The sequence below is a fragment of the Lactuca sativa genome, chromosome 9, assembly GCF_002870075.4.
Source record: "Lactuca sativa cultivar Salinas chromosome 9, Lsat_Salinas_v11, whole genome shotgun sequence".
Classification (NCBI taxonomy): domain Eukaryota; kingdom Viridiplantae; phylum Streptophyta; class Magnoliopsida; order Asterales; family Asteraceae; genus Lactuca; species Lactuca sativa.
The window spans coordinates 43771092-43791562 of record NC_056631.2 but is presented as its reverse complement, the minus strand read 5'-3'; the positions used below and the strand labels follow the sequence as shown (position 1 = coordinate 43791562).

The 20471-nt window shown below is 36.3% G+C and overlaps 2 protein-coding genes across 2 annotated transcripts; one reads left to right on the top strand and one right to left on the bottom strand.

Annotated features, from left to right (window-relative positions):
- Positions 1–11071: 11071 nt before the first annotated feature.
- Positions 11072–12837, top strand: LOC111898216 (expansin-A4). The gene is made up of 3 exons (XM_023894142.2): positions 11072–11241; positions 11962–12274; positions 12362–12837. The coding sequence occupies exons 1-3, from the start codon at positions 11109–11111 to the stop codon at positions 12672–12674; spliced, it is 759 nt and encodes a 252-aa protein (XP_023749910.1). The 5' UTR covers positions 11072–11108; the 3' UTR covers positions 12675–12837.
- A 1817-nt stretch (positions 12838–14654) lies between these two features.
- LOC111898215 (MACPF domain-containing protein CAD1) lies at positions 14655–18796 on the bottom strand. The gene is made up of 7 exons (XM_023894141.2): positions 17823–18796; positions 17260–17498; positions 16973–17168; positions 16351–16434; positions 15801–15984; positions 15465–15628; positions 14655–15364 (listed from the first exon to the last, which is right to left on the bottom strand). Exons 1-7 carry the CDS (start codon positions 18078–18080, stop codon positions 14756–14758), a joined length of 1734 nt encoding a protein of 577 aa, XP_023749909.1. The 5' UTR covers positions 18081–18796; the 3' UTR covers positions 14655–14755.
- Between the last annotated feature and the right edge of the window lie 1675 nt (positions 18797–20471).

Sequence of the window (20471 nt, the reverse complement as noted above, 5' to 3'; positions counted from 1 at the left end):
ACCGCAGCAGTGGCCGAATCAGGAGGTGACACGCGAGACTTCGGTCCACTCAGCAGCCGACACGTGGAGGCTCGCATGCGAGGGGTGAGGTGGCGCTACTGTTCATGCGAATTTTCCCGGGTATTTCTATTTTTCTTTATTTTTTTGCCAAAACTTGTAAAATTCATAACTTTTGCATACGAACTCCGTTTTTGACGTTCTTTATATGCACGCGTAGCTAAAATTATACTCTACGACTTTCGTTTTGACTTCGTCGGCTAATTTTGAATTTATTTTTAATATTATTATTTTAAACAGATCGGGACGTGAATCCGTTATAAATTCATAACTTCTTCATACGACGTCCGTTTTTGTCTGTCTTTTTACCGTTGTACTACTAATGACGAGACCTTCAATTCTCGTTTAGGTCATGTCGGCTAAAAACCACTCGATCTTTATTTCGAGTTTTTAGCTGTACACTGCTATATTGAAACTTCGAAAAATCATAACTTCCTCATACGAAGTCGGATTTTGGCGTTCTTTTTATGAAAGTTCTCGGTTTAACATAAACTATAACTTTCATTTAGATTGTTAAGGCTAGAAAGCCTTTTATCAAAAATTCAGTTTTTACACTGAACAATGTTTTGCCGGTTTTGTCGCGGATTTTCGATTGGTCATAACTTCTTCGTTATAACTCGGATTTTAGTGTTCCTTATATTTTTGGAAACCTTGTTACAATCTCTATCACTTGGTTCAACCCAATTGAGATTATTTAATAATTTATTTTTGAGGGTCAATTATGTAAATATACATAGTATGCCAAAATTTCTCTTTATTTAATTAAAAAGAAGAACAAATTGACCTCCACTATTACATAAGTTTGAAATAACGGTTTGTTACATTATCCCCCCGTTAGAGAGAATTTCGTCCCGAAATTTACTTTACAGATAGACTAGGGAAAAAGATGTGGGTATTTTTGTTGCATTTGATCCTCCCGCTCCCAAGTGAATTCAGGTCCCCGTCTTGCATTCCAGTGAACCTTCACTATCGGGATGCGGCTTTGTTTGGTTTTCTTAACTTCCCTGTCTAGTATCTCTACGGGTTCTTCCACAAAATTGAGGCTCTCGTTTAACTCGATTTCCTCGAGTGGTATCACAAGAGTCTCGTCGGAAAGACACTTTTTCAAGTTCGAAACGTGGAAGGTAGAATGAATGTTACTTAGTTCTTCGGGTAATCGAAGTTTGTAAGCTACAGGGCCGATTCGGGCAAGAATCTCGAATGGTCCTATATATCTTGGGTTCAGTTTGTCACGCTTTCCAAAGCGTATCATGCCTTTCCAGGGTGAGACCTTTAGCAAAACTCGGTCGCCAACCTGGAATTCCAAGGGTTTTCTCCTTTTGTCTGCGTAGCTTTTCTGTCTATCTCTGGAAGCTTTAAGTCGTTCCCGAATTTGTACGATCTTTTCGGTAGTTTCTCGAATAATTTCTGGACCAGTGAGAGCACTGTCAGGAGTTTGACCTCTAGCTAGCTGCGTGTCACCCACTTCAGCCCAGCACAGAGGGGATCTGCACTTGCGACCATAGAGGGCTTCGAATGGAGCAGCTTTTATGCTAGTGTGATAACTGTTGTTATAAGAGAACTCAGCAAGGGGTAAATGAATATCCCATGCTTTTCCAAAGTCTATCACGCAAGCTCGTAACATATCTTCTAACGTTTGAATCGTCCTTTCACTTTGTCCATCAGTTTGCGGATGGTAGGCTGTGCTCATGTCTAGCCTAGTTCCCAGAGCGTTTTGTAAAGATTGCCAAAAACGGGAGGTGAATCTACTATCTCGGTCTGAAATAATAGATATTGGTACACCATGTAATCTAACAATCTCCTTGAGGTACGTTCTGGTTAGCTTTTCCATCTTGTCGGTCTCCTTGATTGGTAAGAAGTGTGCGGATTTGGTTAATCTATCGACGATTACCCAAATAGTATCATAACCACTTGATGTCTTGGGTAACTTGGTTATGAAATCCATTGTAATCCGCTCCCACTTCCATTCAGGGATTTCAGGTTGTTGTAATAAGCCTGAAGGTTTCTGGTACTCTACCTTAATTTTGGCGCAAGTAAGGCACTTGCCCACAAAGGTAGCGATTTCGGCCTTCATGTTAGGCCACCAATATAACTTCTTAAGGTCCAAATACATCTTGTCTGAACCTGGGTGGATGGAGTATCGGGTTTTGTGTGCTTCATTCATAACCACATCTCTGTAACCACCAAACTTTGGTGTCCAGATCCGATTCATGAAATAATAGACTCCATCATCCCTGACTTCGAAGTTCTTATCCATTCCTCTTAGAGTTTCACCTGCTACGTTTTTGGGTTTCAAGGCTTCAAGTTGGGCTTCCTTGATCTGCGTGGACAGATGCGAATGGATTGTCATGGTCAACGACTTTACTCGGCGTCCCGAGTATTCTTTTCTACTAAGGGCGTCAGCTACTACGTTTGCTTTACCAGGGTGATAACGAATTTCACACTCGTAATCGTTCAGTAGCTCCACCCATCGTCGTTGTCTCATATTCAGTTCTTTCTGGTCGAAGATGTGTTGGAGACTTTTATGGTCCGTGAATATTGTGCATTTCGTGCCATATAAGTAATGTCTCCAAATCTTCAGAGCAAACACCACTGCTCCTAGTTCAAGGTCATGTGTTGTATAGTTGACTTCATGTGTCTTTAGCTATCTTGAGGCATAGGATATAACCTTTCCTCTTTGCATAAGAACACATCCAAGCCCTTGATTAGAAGCATCACAGTACACTACGAAATCCTCTGTCCCTTCAGGGAGAGACAGGATTGGTGCACTACACAAGGCTCGCTTCAGCAATTGGAACGCTGTTTCTTGCTTTTCTCCCCAACTAAAGGTTACACCCTTTTGGGTCAGAGTAGTAAGAGGCTTAGCTATTCGAGAGAAATTTTGAATGAATCTGCGATAATAGCCAGCAAGACCTAAGAATTGACGGATTTCTGTAGGTGTTTTGGGTGCTGACCAGTTTTCAATTGCCTTTATTTTGGAAGGGTCGACATGTATTCCTTCTGAACTAACCACGTGACCTAGGAAATCTACCTTCCTGATCCAAAATTCACACTTTGAAAACTTCGCATAGAGCTTCTCCGACCTAAGTTTTTGTAATATTTGATGAAGATGTTGGCCATGTTCCTCTTTGCTCTTTGAGTAGATAAGGATATCGTCAATGAAGACTATAACGAATTTGTCCAAGAATGGACGACACACTCTGTTCATTAGGTCCATGAACACTGCAGGTGCATTCGTCAATCCGAATGGCATCACTATAAACTCGTAATGACCATAACGAGTTCTGAACGCGGTTTTGGGAACGTCTTCCTCCAAAATTCGTAACTGGTGATACCCGGATCTTAAGTCTATCTTCGAGAAGTAGTTCGCCCCTTGAAGTTGGTCGAACAGATCGTCAATGCGAGGCAGAGGGTATCGATTCTTAATGGTAAGTTTATTCAGCTCGCGGTAGTCTATACACATGCGGAATGATCCATCCTTCTTCTTTACGAACAAAACCGGTGCTCCCCAAGGTGAGAAGCTCGGTCTTATGAAACCTTTGCTTAGGAGTTCGTTAAGTTGGCTGGATAATTCCTGCATTTCAGAAGGTGCAAGACGATAGGGGGATTTGGCTACAGGGGTAGCTCCAGGGATTAAGTCGATTCGGAATTCGACTTGTCGTTCGGGAGGCACTCCTGGAAGATCATCGGGAAATACATCGGGAAAGTTGCAGACTTCAGGAATGCTTGCGATGTCTTTCACTTCTTGCTTTTTATCTACCACATGAGCTAGGAATGCACAATACTCCTTGCGAAGGTATTTCTGTGCCTTGATGCTTGAAATGATCTGAAGGTTTGTTCCGGGTTTGTCACCATAGATAATAAGAGTTTCGTTAGTTGGTAAGTTCAAACGAATAGCTCTTTCATAGCATAGGATGTCGGCATGGTTGGGGCACAACCAATCCATACCTATTATGATGTCAAAACTTTTGATAGAGACCGGCATAAGGTCTATTGGGAAAGGCAAGTCATTTAACATAAGGGTACATCCTATGTATATATCGTTGGTGGATTCTGATTTCCCGTTAGCCATTTCTACTGTGAAGGTTTTATTTAGTGGTTGGGAGTTCTGATTTAGTAGATGTTTAAAGTTATGGCTCACGAAGCTCCTCTCGGCACCACAATCAAAAAGAATGCATGCATAAGTATTGTTGAGAAGGAACGTACCCGTGACCACAGCAGGGTCTGCCACCGCTTCTTCGTGACCTAGTGCTAGAATTCTCCCAACCCCACGGGCATTTCCAGCTTTTGGACAATCTTTCTTGAAATGCCCCACATCACCGCATTGGTAGCATGCTCGACTTACTCCAGCGGCAGGTACTTGGTTAAGGGGTTGAGGCAGTGTTCTACAGAATCGGGCAGTATGCCCTTTCCTGTTGCATTCCGTAGGGAGGGCGTTGGCCGTCTTGTCGACTCCAATGGTTTATGTATTGGCCCCACTCGGGTATAGGTATTGCTTCCTCTTGTCTCGGGGGACGTATCCCCGGGTTGCAGACTTGTGGCTCTGTATCGGTACCGCTTGACTCGCTGTCCTCAAATGGTTCTTCATCTGAGTCTTCTTCTGGATCTTCCACTATCCATTCCTGATTGCCATGATTTGGAAAATAAGGGTCCCCTGGTGGATGATGTCCTGCCATTGTGTCTGTACGAGAATAAGGTTATGAGAAATGCTTGAAAAGAAAACTAAAGCATATCGACGTTTATAATATTCTTATAGTATTTTATGTTCTGTTCTTAGAGTTTCTTTGGTAGTTGGTAAGTTTTAGATACGTCACAACACTACTATCACTCCCAAACATATGTTGGTCATGTCTGAAATCAATATAGTTGATCAGGCTATATTAATTCTAGACATGATTACATAACTGCTTGGGTTTAACTATAATGTTCAACATTCAAATACTTTTAAGTTCTTATGACTATGTACTTGTAGGGATGAGGGTTAGTATACTTCTTGTAAAAATACTTAAAATTCTTAAAAGTATACTTGTAGTCAGAGCTCTTAGCCCCAATGTATTTATAGTTTGTATATCTTTTATGGATTGATATACTGAGTTCACTATAAACAATGCTCTGATACCAATCTGTCACACCCCCAAACCAGACGGCGGAAACGTCCGGGGGTGGAGGATTTCATTTGTAGTATCACAACACATGCATCATAGTAATCAAAGTACAAACAACCATTGTATTTAAAAGTGTAATATTTACATGTGTTCAATCATTGTATATTGAAATCAAAACAGTTATACAAAGGAAGAAGATAAGACTCCTAATGGCTTCATCTTCTCAAAAAGCTCGGGGAGTACCTGTTATTATTTCCCTGATAATACAAGTAATTTGAAAAGAGAGTATCAACAATAAGTTGAGTGAGTACATAAGTCTTTATGTTTTGAATGGGTGTATTTGTATTTTGAATATGAAAACACTTCTAGAAAATCCCATATTTTCTGTGGTATGTGAAAAGTAGTTTTATTCCTATAAAACCGTCTTATTTGTAAACCATTGTATTTGTAAAACTTGTATTTGAGAGTGTGCCTGGCTTCACCAGCTGTTATTGAAAACTATAGTATAGCATTGTACTTTGCATTTTGTAAACTGGTACTTTGAAGATATACTTACGTTTAGTTGTTTATACACTAACGTGTTGTTAATATCTTTTTAATGAGTTATTATAACCATACTAAGACATGAACGCCTGAAACAAACGCCTGATGAGCGCTTAAACTGTTGATAACAATTGCCACTCATTGGCATGTATGCCTGACTGTAGCTAGCAGCCTGAGTGCGGGGTTGTCAATCCCGATATAGATCTACACACAACTTGTTTCGATCCCCGGACTGGAGATTCTGGTTATAATGTCAGGGCTTTACCTTGGTTGTCTAGACTGAATCTAAACAACCTGAATTGAATGTCTCATAAAAAGCATATAAACGTTACATGTATATTAGTTATGAAAACCCAATCATTCTGAGATAAATGATTGACATTATGTTCTTGACTTAGTATCCCGAACATGTATTTGATAAGTGTAAACCCTTAATTTGTTTTGAGTTAAAACTCTTGTTGCATGTAAAACAATGTATTCATATGAATTATTGCTCTATGTATCATAAACTATACCTATTATAATTTATATGTACTTTATGAATTGGTAAATAACTATTTTTGCATGTAATCCTTTGCTCAACATGTTACAAAGGGTGATTAAACTGATGAAATAACTTTTAATTTTATATACATATACAATTTTATAAATAAGTAAAATTTGAACGACCTTCGGACAAATAACTGGTACTATAAGTCCACATCCAAACAAGGAAAAGGACCTAGCATGAATTATTAGTCCTAAGCCTTTTAAATCTTATTTATATTAAATTATATATACAAATATGTATATTTGGGAAAAATATAAGTTTATAAAAGAGTTCAAAATTTGAAGTATTTTCGATGCTTTAAAATCATTTTATCGTGATTTGAAACCATTTATTTATAACACAAAGTTGTTGTGTTATACTTGTATTCCCCCCCTTAAAACAATAGAAATTATGAAAATACGGGGGTATGAACTCACTTGGTAGGTGGTAATTCGGACAGGGTTTCGTTTCACGAAAAGGAGTTTATTTGTCGAGAAACCGGCTCAAATTGGGCAGAGTTTTGACAGGAGAGAGGATGAATTCTCGAGAATTTCGGGGCTTCACGGCTTACTTCGGGCTCGAGTCTTGATACCGGGGGTTTAAGGGTTGTATATAAGCTTAAGGATGTGGAAAAAGTGAAAGAGAGTAAAATTTGGGGTGAAAAGTGTAAAAAATCCGGAAACCCTCGCATGCCTTATATAGGCCGAAGCCTCGGATCCGAAGCTTGTGCGAGGCTATGCGAGGCTGACATTCTGCGAAGGGAAGCAGCTTCGGTTCGGAGGTGGTAGGCTCGGATTGGTCTAGCCCTCGGTCCAATGCAAAGAAGCCACGTGCGAAGGGGTGTCCGAGGGTGGTGCGAGGCGTGTGCGAGGAGCATCCCCGGTGTGTCTCCTTGCGAGGCTGTCCGAGTGGGATTGGACCGCAGCAGTGGCCGAATCAGGAGGTGACACGCGAGACTTCGGTCCACTCAGCAGCCGACACGTGGAGGCTCGCATGCGAGGGGTGAGGTGGCGCTACTGTTCATGCGAATTTTCCCGGGTATTTCTATTTTTCTTTATTTTTTTGCCAAAACTTGTAAAATTCATAACTTTTGCATACGAACTCCGTTTTTGACGTTCTTTATATGCACGCGTAGCTAAAATTATACTCTACGACTTTCGTTTTGACTTCGTCGGCTAATTTTGAATTTATTTTTAATATTATTATTTTAAACAGATCGGGACGTGAATCCGTTATAAATTCATAACTTCTTCATACGACGTCCGTTTTTGTCTGTCTTTTTACCGTTGTACTACTAATGACGAGACCTTCAATTCTCGTTTAGGTCATGTCGGCTAAAAACCACTCGATCTTTATTTCGAGTTTTTAGCTGTACACTGCTATATTGAAACTTCGAAAAATCATAACTTCCTCATACGAAGTCGGATTTTGGCGTTCTTTTTATGAAAGTTCTCGGTTTAACATAAACTATAACTTTCATTTAGATTGTTAAGGCTAGAAAGCCTTTTATCAAAAATTCAGTTTTTACACTGAACAATGTTTTGCCGGTTTTGTCGCGGATTTTCGATTGGTCATAACTTCTTCGTTATAACTCGGATTTTAGTGTTCCTTATATTTTTGGAAACCTTGTTACAATCTCTATCACTTGGTTCAACCCAATTGAGATTATTTAATAATTTATTTTTGAGGGTCAATTATGTAAATATACATAGTATGCCAAAATTTCTCTTTATTTAATTAAAAAGAAGAACAAATTGACCTCCACTATTACATAAGTTTGAAATAACGGTTTGTTACACCTTAGTATGAGTCTAGCACTCCCTACCTGACCCTCAACTCATATATGGAATGCTCCAGGGTTTCTTTGGCTACATCATGAAGTAGTACAGCCTCAACCCAACACAATATGGCGACGGCTAAGAAATATATACAAGTAATCATGCAGACAGAAACACAGGTAGTTCTACTGATCTACCAGACTAGCATATCAAGACTAGCATGCATATCTATTCCATACTCAGCATATCAACAATATCAGGTTATCCAACCAATGGGCCAACCTTGGTTCCTTCGACCTGAAAGTACACTGAGGAAAACTCACCTTGTACTGCTGAATCATACAGATGATCCTTGGCTGCTGGCTGACAAATCCCCGAACCGCCAATATCAAGACAATACCCCATCAATAGTTAGTCCCACGAATCATCTTTGATTGTAGATCTGCTAAAATTCACGCGCTATCAGATACCACAATGACAACCCCTCAACATCTAGCCCCTGACTCACACTATGAATCCAAATCAGGGTAAAAGACCTTTTTACCCATCCTCAAGCTTGGCCCAAACTAGATGACCAAAGGCCTAAAATCCAAAAATAAACATCTAAGGCCCAAACATGGCTCAATTTTCCAAATTGGGCCCAATTCCTTTCGTGGGCCTTTACCCAAGAAAGTTCAACAAGTCACAACAGCCCAACCATAAAGTCTAGATGGCCCAACATGGCCCAGCACAACCAAACCCAAAACGAAAAGGCCCAAGTCTGCCGAGTATGCGGGGCGTACTCAGCCAGTACACTCAGCGTACAACATGGAAGGCTTATACGCGCGGTGTACATACTTCTACGCCCTGCGTATTCACCAACCATGGCCATCTTTCCAAATTTATCACCTAATCCATTAAGACTTAGATCCAAACTCAAATCTGACTTCCCCTAGGTGGTTAATCACATAAAGCTGCCAACTTTATGTGCATGCATGGCTAAATGGGACTCTAGAGCTCAAAAGAGCTTAATACTTGACTTAATACATGCATGGAACCAAAACCACCATAAAGTTTGCACTTGTATGCCCAAGGAACCCATGATATATCCAGCTCTACAATTTCAAGCTTCAAAAACGACTTTAACTCTCAATTATCAACCAAAAGGGCCAAAATGACCAAAATGAACCAAGAAGAAGATCCATGAAATGAAAAGGCAAGGTTTGGACTTTATACCTCCCAAGCTACTAAAAGGAGAAACAAATGTTGGATCTCAAAGCTTTCCTTCAAACAATAAGTCTTCAAGTTTCTCCTTCTTCTTCTAGATCCACAAAATGATCACCAAATTCTCACCAAAGGCTCAAACACCCAACAATGAAGGCTAAGACTCATTTTTAGGGTTTTGGGGCTTTAGAGGCTGATAAGGAGGCCAACCCTAAGGAATAAGGATGTTTAAATAGGGTACACATGATCAAAATTTAGGGTTAAAGCACCCCTCGTACGCCTAGCGTATGAGGCCGAGGTTTGTGATTCTTCCTTCTGGGTATGCTAAGCGTACACCAATGTACGCCCAACATACTGCCCTTCACACTAGTATGCCCTGCGTACTTCCTATGTACACCCCGCATACTAATGTTTCTTCTTACACTCTGAAAACTCCGAAGGCCATAACTTCTTCGTTATAAATTCAATTTCGACGATCCTTATATCCATGAAAAGATTACAAGAAGCTCTATGCTTTAATCAACTCATACGTAGCAACTTTCACCTTACAATTTCCCGGACAAACATCCCATTCCCACAAGAGCTTGAGCTGACATATTACCAAAATAGCATTTGGCTCCAAAACACAACCGAACACTCAGATCAATTAAATTACCTCACCTGCACCCCAAAGGAAACGATTTAAGACAGTGTTACACTGATGAGAGAGATTAAGGGTATGAGGTTTTGTAAGAATTGTTCAAATATGATGATGTATCTTAAATCTGATGTTAAATGATAAAAAAAGATATAGGTTAACCAAAACGACCTTAATGAAAATGGTTTTCAAATGGTTCTAAATCTTTAAGGATTCTCATTTGATCTTTTATATATATATATATATATATATATATATATATATATATATATATATATATATATATATATATATATATATATATACATATATATATAGGGTTAGGTTATTTTGTTTTCACTATCTATTGTGTGCATGTATGATTGATTATGGACCAATCATTTTAGTTATTTTAAGAAAGTAATTAATGCATATTACATGTTGAAGATATAATGTCTATTAATTACATCTTCATCATTTAATATGCATTTATTACTTTTTTAAAATAGCTAAAATGTTTGGTCCAGAATCAATCATATAAACACACAATAGATAGTGAAAACATTTGAACCCATATCTCTCTCTCTCTCTCTCTCTCTCTCTCTCTCTCTCTCTCTCTCTATATATATATATATATATATATATATATATATATATATATATATATATATATATATATATATATATATATATATATATATATATATATATATATATAACAATTCACCTGTGAAAAAAATATTAAATTACTAAAATCAAATAATCAATCATCCCTACAACCTATAATGGTTATAGTGTTTTGATTTATTTCTAACAAATTTTCTTGATGATGTCATTTGTGTGAAAAAATTGAAATTTTTAAAAAGTAATAGATAAAAAAAAGGTACATAAGTTTTTTTTTTAAATATGGTTTTCTTAATGATAATATTAATATGATTATTTACAACTAAGTATTGAACCTTTAAATCAAGTAATAATCATAAACAAGAACACGCTAGCCACACATTTAACTAATTATTTGATTTGTCAACAAACAAAAACAACAGTTTTTATTTCACAATAGAGTTTACTTGTGACTAAAAAAAGTCATGATTTGAGTTCAATTAAGTCAAAGGCATAGGATGCATGGATGCATATGATTTGAATTGAATTATTGGGCTTTTTGCCGCCTTCAACCGTGATTCCATTACATGCACAACCTTCACTCACTTCCCTATTTATACCTTCATTATCTCTCTCCTGTCTTTCAAACCATCTCTCCCATTGTAAATTTGTTCATGCAAATCATGGCTATTCTCTTCCTTTTAACCATCATGCTCTTGTCTCTCCACACCATCCATGCCAATAAAGGGGGTTGGCAAAAGGCTCATGCAACTTTCTACGGTGGTGAGGATGCTTCTGGTACCATGGGTACGTTTTCCTGTATCTGCATTTACATTGTACATATGATTTTGTGTTTATTAGAACCCTAAGGGCTTTTTTAATCGACTTTTAATTGACAAATTAATGCTTACATACCCTTTGAATAATCAAGATCATGAAGGACAAACTCATTGAGGTCATTGGAGACAAATTAAGATGGGCACTTGTTATTTGATGTGTAAATTATGCTTCATGCCACATTTTTGTTTATAATTAATATATAATCTATGGTCCAGAGTTTCATTTTGTATTATATCGATTTATATTTTTCATTGATTACAATTATAACGTCTAAGATACACTTAAAATTACACAATTGTTGTGAAAGTACGAATTATAGATTAAAGATTGCATCAAAGTATATGATCTTTCAATATGAATTTAGGATCTTCCCTAATTTGATTGGCTTTGAAACACTTAATGGTAATGGTAAGTTCAGTTGAATGATTTTTTTTCGTCTTACCTACTAGAAAAAACTTATTTTATTAATTTAAACTTTAAACCATTTTATACGTACATTTTATTTCTCCATTTGTGGGGACCTTATTTCTACTCATGTTACTATATGAAATATGGATATATAATCCATATTTATTGTGAGACACGGTTGTATTGTTGCATGGGTGGCAACCAACCTCCTAGGGTTTAGCAATTAGCTGGCTTAGTGGACTCATGACTCACTTTTCTGTGACCAAATTTAATACGCAGGTGGTGCATGCGGGTACGGCAATCTTTACAGCGACGGCTACGGCACAAATACGGCGGCGTTGAGCACCACCCTCTTCAACAACGGCCAGAGCTGCGGTTCCTGCTACCAACTGCGGTGTATCGACGACCCAAAATGGTGTCTTCATGGAATCATCACCATCACCGCCACCAACTATTGCCCACCAAATTACGCCCTTGCTAATGACAACGGCGGGTGGTGCAACCCACCGCTCCGCCACTTCGATCTGTCACAGCCTGCTTTCTTAAAGATCGCACAGTATCGCGCCGGAATAGTCCCTGTTGCGTACAGAAGGTACAATAACACACCAGTAACTGTGCATAACGTAAAATAATCGAGTCTTTTTTTATATATTTTTATAATTTGATAAGCGTATTTCAGGGTACCATGTGTAAAGAGAGGAGGGATGAGGTTCACCATTAATGGTCACTCTTACTTTAACTTGGTTTTGATAACCAACGTCGGAGGTGCAGGAGATATTCATGGGGTTTCAATCAAAGGGTCGAAAACAGGGTGGCAAAGGATGACCAGAAACTGGGGTCAAAATTGGCAAAGCAACTCGTATCTTGATGGTCAACGCCTCTCTTTTAGGGTAACGGCAGGTGACGGAAGAACAGTCACCAGCTATAACGTGGTGCCTGCTGGTTGGCAGTTTGGGCAGACGTTTCAAGGTGGCCAATATGAAAATTTTTGAACCAACAAAACTATAATTGAAATCCCATTAAGATTAAAATAAAAGAGGGGATTTATGTGTTACTAGTGATGTTGAAAAAAAGCATTGAATCTTGTTTGTATTATATATAATTGTATACTAAAAGTTGTTAAAATAATTGAAAGTGGGAGAATATATGTTTCAAGTGTTGTTATAGGGATTTTGGAATCATGATAAGATGCATAGACAAGACCAGGGTATTGATCGGGTAAAATTTTTGGGTTTCGGGTAATTTGGGTCGGGTAATTCTGGTTTTTCATGTTAAAAAATACTCATTACCGGACCCAAATTAAATTCGGGTTTGGCTAATTCGGGTAGTAGGTCGGGTTTTGGTAATTCGGGTATTATCCGAAATAAATGTAATGAAGTAAATATGTCATGCACTATTAGTCTTATTTATATAAACAAATGAGACATAAACGAAGTTACTCAAATTATGAACATTGAGATTTTTTAGTCAATAATACTTTAGATATCAAGTAATCTTTCACAAAAATAATACCATTTACAAGAAAACAAAATGCAAACCCTATTTTCGAAATCATTTACAAGAAAATCACTTATTTTGAAGTTTGAAGTCTAAATCGGTGAGTGTTGGTGACAACTTGACGACCGGTGATGACGAGTTGAGTTAAGTTTGAAGTCTATTGGAGACCTCTCTTTGTCTTCATAAGGTTCGATACTTCGATGGAAGACTCAAGAAATAGACAAGGGTTTTTTTATTTTTGAAATCAATGATCGGGAATGAGGATAAAGTTGTAAACAACATATGGATAAGTACGGATACTACCCAAAGGACTCTTTATTTTTTAAATAAATCGGATATTTTGGGTATACCCGAAACCCTATACATTTACTGTATATCCGGTCTAAAAAAATCAGGCAACCCGAATACCCGAAAATATATACCCAATACCCAAATTACCTAACCCGAATTACCTGAATTCAAAACGAGCCGGGTCAGATAATCGAGTATCAGGTAATTTCTTCAACAGACCTAGAAAAGACAAGGCTAATAACAATTAAAATGAGTAAATGGAATGGACTAAGGTACTTGTGTTAGCATGATAGTTGAAATATAGTTTTTGTCTAATGTAGTTGATTTATAGAGTAAAAATGTTTAGTAAATTATTTAACAAGCACGATGATATATGTAAAATGATATAAAAGAAATTAGCTTAATGAATATATAAAAGTATATTTGAAAATATTCTTGAAAGACCCTGAGTTTATCAATAAATTATCTCAATAAGATTTTTAAAAACCTAGTTTTATCGGCTAGTTTAATTGTTTCGCCAAACACTATATATATATATATATATATATATATATATATATATATATATATATATATATATATATATATATATATATATATATATATATATATATATATATATATATATATATATATATATATATATATATATATATATATATATATATATATATATATATATATATATATATATATATATATATATATATATATATATATATATATATATATATCATAACCGATCATTCAATCTAAGCATCCACAATGTTTAATTTAAAGAAATGGTTGAATTAGTTAGCATCCAAAACTAAACCATAGTTGAATGTCACATTGACATTCAACAAATATGTGTTACAACGACTATCGAACGGTTCAATTCAATGATAAAAATGAATTTTTTTTTTTTTAATATTAAATGATAAACAAATAAATGATTTTTTAAATATGTTCCATCGAACATCTTTGCTATAGTAACATTATTATTTACTTTACTTCATTTCGACCCCATGACTTTTTAAAATGTGATTTACCCAAAACAAACATGAAACTTACCGACTTTAAGCTACACTTTCCGATTTACAATCCTAAAACAAAACCGATATTGCACAAATCAACCATCCATCCACAATACGCAATTTTATAACCAAACATTTCCAAATTTTCTACAAACTCTAAAAAAAAAAAAAAAAAAAAAAAAAAAAAAAAAAAAAAAACACCCATGACCCGGCCCGACCAAACTCGACCCGACCCGGCCCGGTAGCTTTCCCAACACAAACAACCACACTCAATAGTTCAACAGAGAATACTTAACTCTCAATACAATTTTCCCTTTCTCAACCCCAAGCTTGCCACCAGTAACCACCCAATGCCCTGGCGGATCCACCGCCCCTTTACTCATCTCCGCCATATCAACAAACTTAGCCAACTTATTACTACTGCTCGAGCCTGGGCTCGAGCCCAAGCCCAGGCTCGATCCAGTAGCATTATTGGGAGTGTGGTCCCACAAAGATCTTCGAATGGTGCACCCGGGCAACCATGAATATAAAAGTTTCATGAAAAGAACATTTCTAGACCCGAAATCCCAAACACCAAGCTGGGCCCCAGTGACTATGTGGACCCCACACGAGTCACCAATGAAAGCAGCTTCTGGGCTTTCGATTGGTGCGGAGCTGACATGTGAGAAGTTTTTCCACTTCACGGGTTCAAACCATCGGCTGTCTTGCTCCTCGGGTCCTAGCCACTTGGGTGCACCGATGGCTACATGTGTGTCCCAATATGGTCTAAGGATTTTTGGGAGTGATTGGAGGTGTTGAAGATGAATGGTTAATCGGTTGTGTTTTGATCCTTCTAAGCATAATCGGATCCCCGTTACTGGCTTACGCCCCACGGATATCTATAAATTAATTATAGGAATGTAATTTATTTGTTGCATATTAATGTTTATAGTTTAAAAAAAAAAAGTAAGTAATAAGAAAACTATGAGAAGTGAATACCTGATCTTGAGAAACGTAAAGCTTTTGGCCCATCATGCTAAATTGTAAAGATGGACAAACAGGTTCCTTTCTTTGATGACCTGGAAGCCGATCTTGTAACGGGGCCCACACTCGTGCCACCTGGAACTCTAGAAAGTATCTTAGTTCTTCTACCTGAGGTTTGTCTGCGCGCCAAATATACAAAAAAAGATTAGTAATAGCAGACAGTGACAGTGATGGTGACAGTGTGGCTTTTTGTCTGACACAAAAAGTAGGAAGAAGGTGGGACAGGGAATGACGGTTGATTTATTGTTTGTGTAAAAGACGAAAATGCCCTTCGAAGGTAAGGTGGCTTACATTCAAGGTAGAGAGCAATAGCACGGGTCAAATGGTCTTTTCCGGGTAATCCTTCAAGAAGAGAAGTAATGGGAATGAATGACATGCTGATGACATCTGGAGAGTATTTTACGGTTTTCTCCCATTGAGTATGGCTTTGCTCCAGATCATCTCCTCCTCTTCTTCTGAAAATAACCGTTACATCCTGCATAAGGAAAAAAAAAATTTAATCATTAATCTAAATTATGTTTTAGATATAGTTTCAGATTTTGATTAATACAAAAAGTTTAAAGATTCTTCTAGTATAGATATGTTTAAATCTAAGACAAGATCTTCTAATTTCTATCAACTAAAAGAAACACAGGCCACTTCAGTTTTCGTTGTTCTCTTTTCTTTCTTCCGGTTCTAAAAATACAAACTGTATTATATAACACTTGTCAGGAATATATATATATATATATATATATATATATATATATATATATATATATATATATATATAATTTTCAATTTATTCCCAATATTTATATTCATGTGAAAGAAAAAGCACAAAGCATACAGTCTTACATACTTCCTTTGCATTTCCACCGAGTGACGGTGCATTTGTGGGTTGAGGATATATGCCTTGGCTACTAAACAATGACGGATCACCACCCTATCATAACAAAAAATTTACCAAATTGCCACCAAAAAACCATAATCATATCAAGTCACAACTTCAAAAAAAATAATGATAATAAAATAACAACATAAGCATCTAAATGTCCCTTGTCTTATGAATCAAGCACATTGTGCCTCATACGGTATGTCTCAAGCACATAGTGCCTTTCAAATGCCTTCATACATACAGTATGTATTAGGCACATGGTGCCTTAATACAGTATGTATGAAACAAATGGTGTCTCATACAGTATGTCTGAGGCACATTGTGCCTTCATACAATATGTATGAGACAGAGACATATTGTGCCTTATACAATATGTATCAGGCACAATGTGCCTCATAAAAGATATATTATATGAGGCACATGGTGCCTCATATCAGGCAAATTACATGTGTCTCATACAATATGTACGAGGCACATTGAGCCTCATACAGTATGTATGGGGCACATTCTGCCTCATACAATATAGATGAGGCACATATGCCTGATACAATATGTTATAAGAAAAATGGGAAAATAGGAAACTGACCTTTTCCTTGTATCTCAAAAGACCAGAATCGGTTAGGTTTTCGGTGTTGCAGAATCTATGGTTTCCTATATCTTGAACGTAGTTTTTTATTTCTACAGTTGACAAAGGTGATGATAGATGTTGTTTAACATATATAACATCTTTACCACCGATTGTGACAGATGTGATTACATGTGTTCCAAAATTCTCGATAAAACTATCATGAAAAAAACAATAAAAGAACCATTAGTGGCAATGTTAGGTCAAAACTAATTAGATTTTTGTACATAATACAAGAAGGGGTATACCTTGCTAAGGCTGGTGGGTCCCACGATGTGGGCACTGCTCGTTTAACACTTTCTTGTAATATTAAAGATGACTTTGTGATTTCAAATTTAGCAAGTGGGATGAAATAACCATCTGTACAAAGTGTCTTTGTGTTTGCAGCATCAAGATGTTTTGAACCCGTGAAACTAAATGCAGCATTGAAACTACCAAGAGGAACATTGCCTGATAGATTGGCTCTCTTGTTAAAATACTCAACCATCTGCAATCAAATAGTTAGTTAACAAAACGTAAGAAAATTTAGTATATACAACAAGGAAAAAAAATACTGGGAATTGAATTCCATGGATTTGGAATGTAATTGAATTCCAATTCCGACGGAATCACACGGGATCCGTCGGATTAATCACCCCCTAAGGTTCAATTTAGACTTCTACAATTCAAATAACTACAATTGAACTTAAATTTTGATAACGTTATTTAAGAAAAAAAATTAAAACCACGTTGAAGTTTAAGCAGACAAAGATTTTATAATATGCAAAAGTGAAAGAAAAAAAAAGTTAGGCATGATGAATGAATGATATACCTCATGATAATTGCAAACACCAGAACTATTACGATTAATTGGTTCCTGATAACTCTCTATATCCCTTGAGACATTTGGCACAACCAAGTTATCATATAACCAAAGATCCCTTTTGTGTTCTTCATCAATCTCCACAACTTTAGACCCTGCAACTCCCTTACAGTATAGCAACCTTGTGTCAAAATTTACATCAAAGCCTTTACCCAATGCCTGAACCGAATTCTTAGCAGTATGCAAAGCAGCTGCATTTTCCTCCATCTCATCAAATTTCAAAAACAGAATCCGATTTTCACACACAATCACTTACGAATTTGGTGCTTCCATTCAACAGGAAATGCGTGATTAGATTCTAATTCCAGCTCTTAGAATCAGATAATTAGGCTAAATCGGGAACCCTTTTCGAATTAGGGCTAATTGAAATAATTCAACACCAAAATGGGGAGAAATCGGTACACCGTCAAGCGAAATCTGATCTAAAAGACGCCCAATATCCAGAATAGCCCAATACGAATGCCCTTTTTTACTCAAAATAGGGTTCTTAAACTAGACCGACAGCAAAATGTAATTAAAATCTAAGTAAACCCATGAGGAAAAATCTGATTTAGAGGAAACTCGGAAACCGATACTTTATTGGGGTTCTTGAATAAGAAGATGATCCTAAAATCATACAAGCTGTAGTAGTGAAAAAAGATTGAAGATTTACCAAGAAATTAACTCGAGTTTCAAAGATCAAAACTTGATTAATAGACCCATCTCGATTTCATCAACAGAACTGAATCAAACCCAGATATCTAAATCAGATAAGAAGGAAATATCTGAATGATTTCTGTTTGATTGAATTCATAGTCGTCGGATGACTACCCTTCGCGTATCAAAGTCTAACTCAAGATTTCTTTGCTATGTACTTTCCCTCAATTTGCCAAGTATTTTTTGGTACACCAGTTTTCAACAGTATTGAGTCCAAAACACGGCCATTGACTCTTCAGGATTTTAGTTTCCATATATATATATATATTTTTTTTATTGCCACGTACGGTTGTACACGTGACCATACCTGGTACTTGGAAATTGGAATTCGAATTACCATGCTTATTTTTGTTTTATGTATATCAAAAATTGTGATATAATCTATGTTTGCCTTATTTTTTAATTTGATTGTTAGGATTTAAAAATAATATTGAAGTTCTAACTATTATGTGTATAGCAACATAATAGGTTTTAAAAATAATAATCAAGATTTAACTATTATGTGTATAGCAACATAATAGGTTTTACAAAGAATATTGAAGTTTTTCCTATACATAGAAACTTTAATTGATAACCTCCCCAACTCCCAACAAGTATTTTTCCTTCCGTTCGTACTTATCCTATCCTTGTCAATTCTTTTCTTCCATTTTCTTTAAATGAGCCCCTCCCTCATCCGTTGACCTCGGTAACCTTATGTTGAAAAGTCTAACATTTTTCCATTTGTGTTAGGTTAACTTAGAATAGCATTAATGTATATGATATAATAGTAACTTAGTTTGGTTTTGTGTAGACATTTGAACAAGGGAGTGCTTGGGAGTGTTTTTTAACCTCAAAAATACTTTTGAGAAAAATCATTATTGACTTTTTGAAAAAATCAGGAATCACTAATTATTTAAAAGTTCTACATTTTGTCTTTACCAAAAAGCCAATTGAAAAGAACTTTTGAAAAAGTCAAACACTATTTTAATTTATTGGTTTTTTGAAGAAAAAAAATCAATAAGTTAATAAGTCATTTTAAAAAGCATTCACAAACACCAACTACGGGATATATTATGTTAAGCTACTAGAATATGAAGGGATGGAAGTGACAATCCATGAAATTTGGGTGCTGGTTAAAAAGTCTGGAAGCGGGATGGAGCTAAGTGCAAATTATGCGGACTATAAATGCAAGACGTCTGGATGCTTTGTTCACATTTTCCAAATTATTCCGTCTATCTCAAACCCTAATCAAAGAGTGTGAGAGTTCTTTTCATCTTGTTCATAAAATTGATATATCGCCATGGTATATTATTCTTCAAGTTTATATATGTTCTTAGTAAGTGTGATTGTATCGTCTGTGAGGTTTATTCTTTGTGTTAACATGAAGATCGATAAGAGAGTTTTAGTTGAATCCTTACCCTGAAGAATATTTGTAGTTTCATATTGTTAATTCTAGAGCATCGAGGTATCTAGGTGACCAATCACTCAATATACATCAACTTATCAATTGTTTCTACATTTAAGGTGTAGATCGACAATTGTTAAGGATAAATCGTCATTCGTATTAAACGTTTCAGTGTAGATCCGTCATTATACAAGTTAGATCTTTTTTAACGGATATTGTTCACTTATGAATAGATCTTATTTATATTTTCGGTGTGGACATTGTTTATCTTACCGGATCTTTCCATTTTATGAATTGAAAATATCATGTATTCAAGCTTTAAACACTTATGGTTTGCTTTAAATTTGTTGTTATCTCAAAACCCTGATTCATTCAAAGATCTTCTGTTTTCTAATATTATATTAGGTTTCTTTACTATAACCCTAAGATACATCTTCCTCTTAAAGATCTTGTTCAGGTTTCACTTTATTTCATATTATGGTTTCTTCCAAAAAAAGGAAATCCTAGATCTAGTTTTT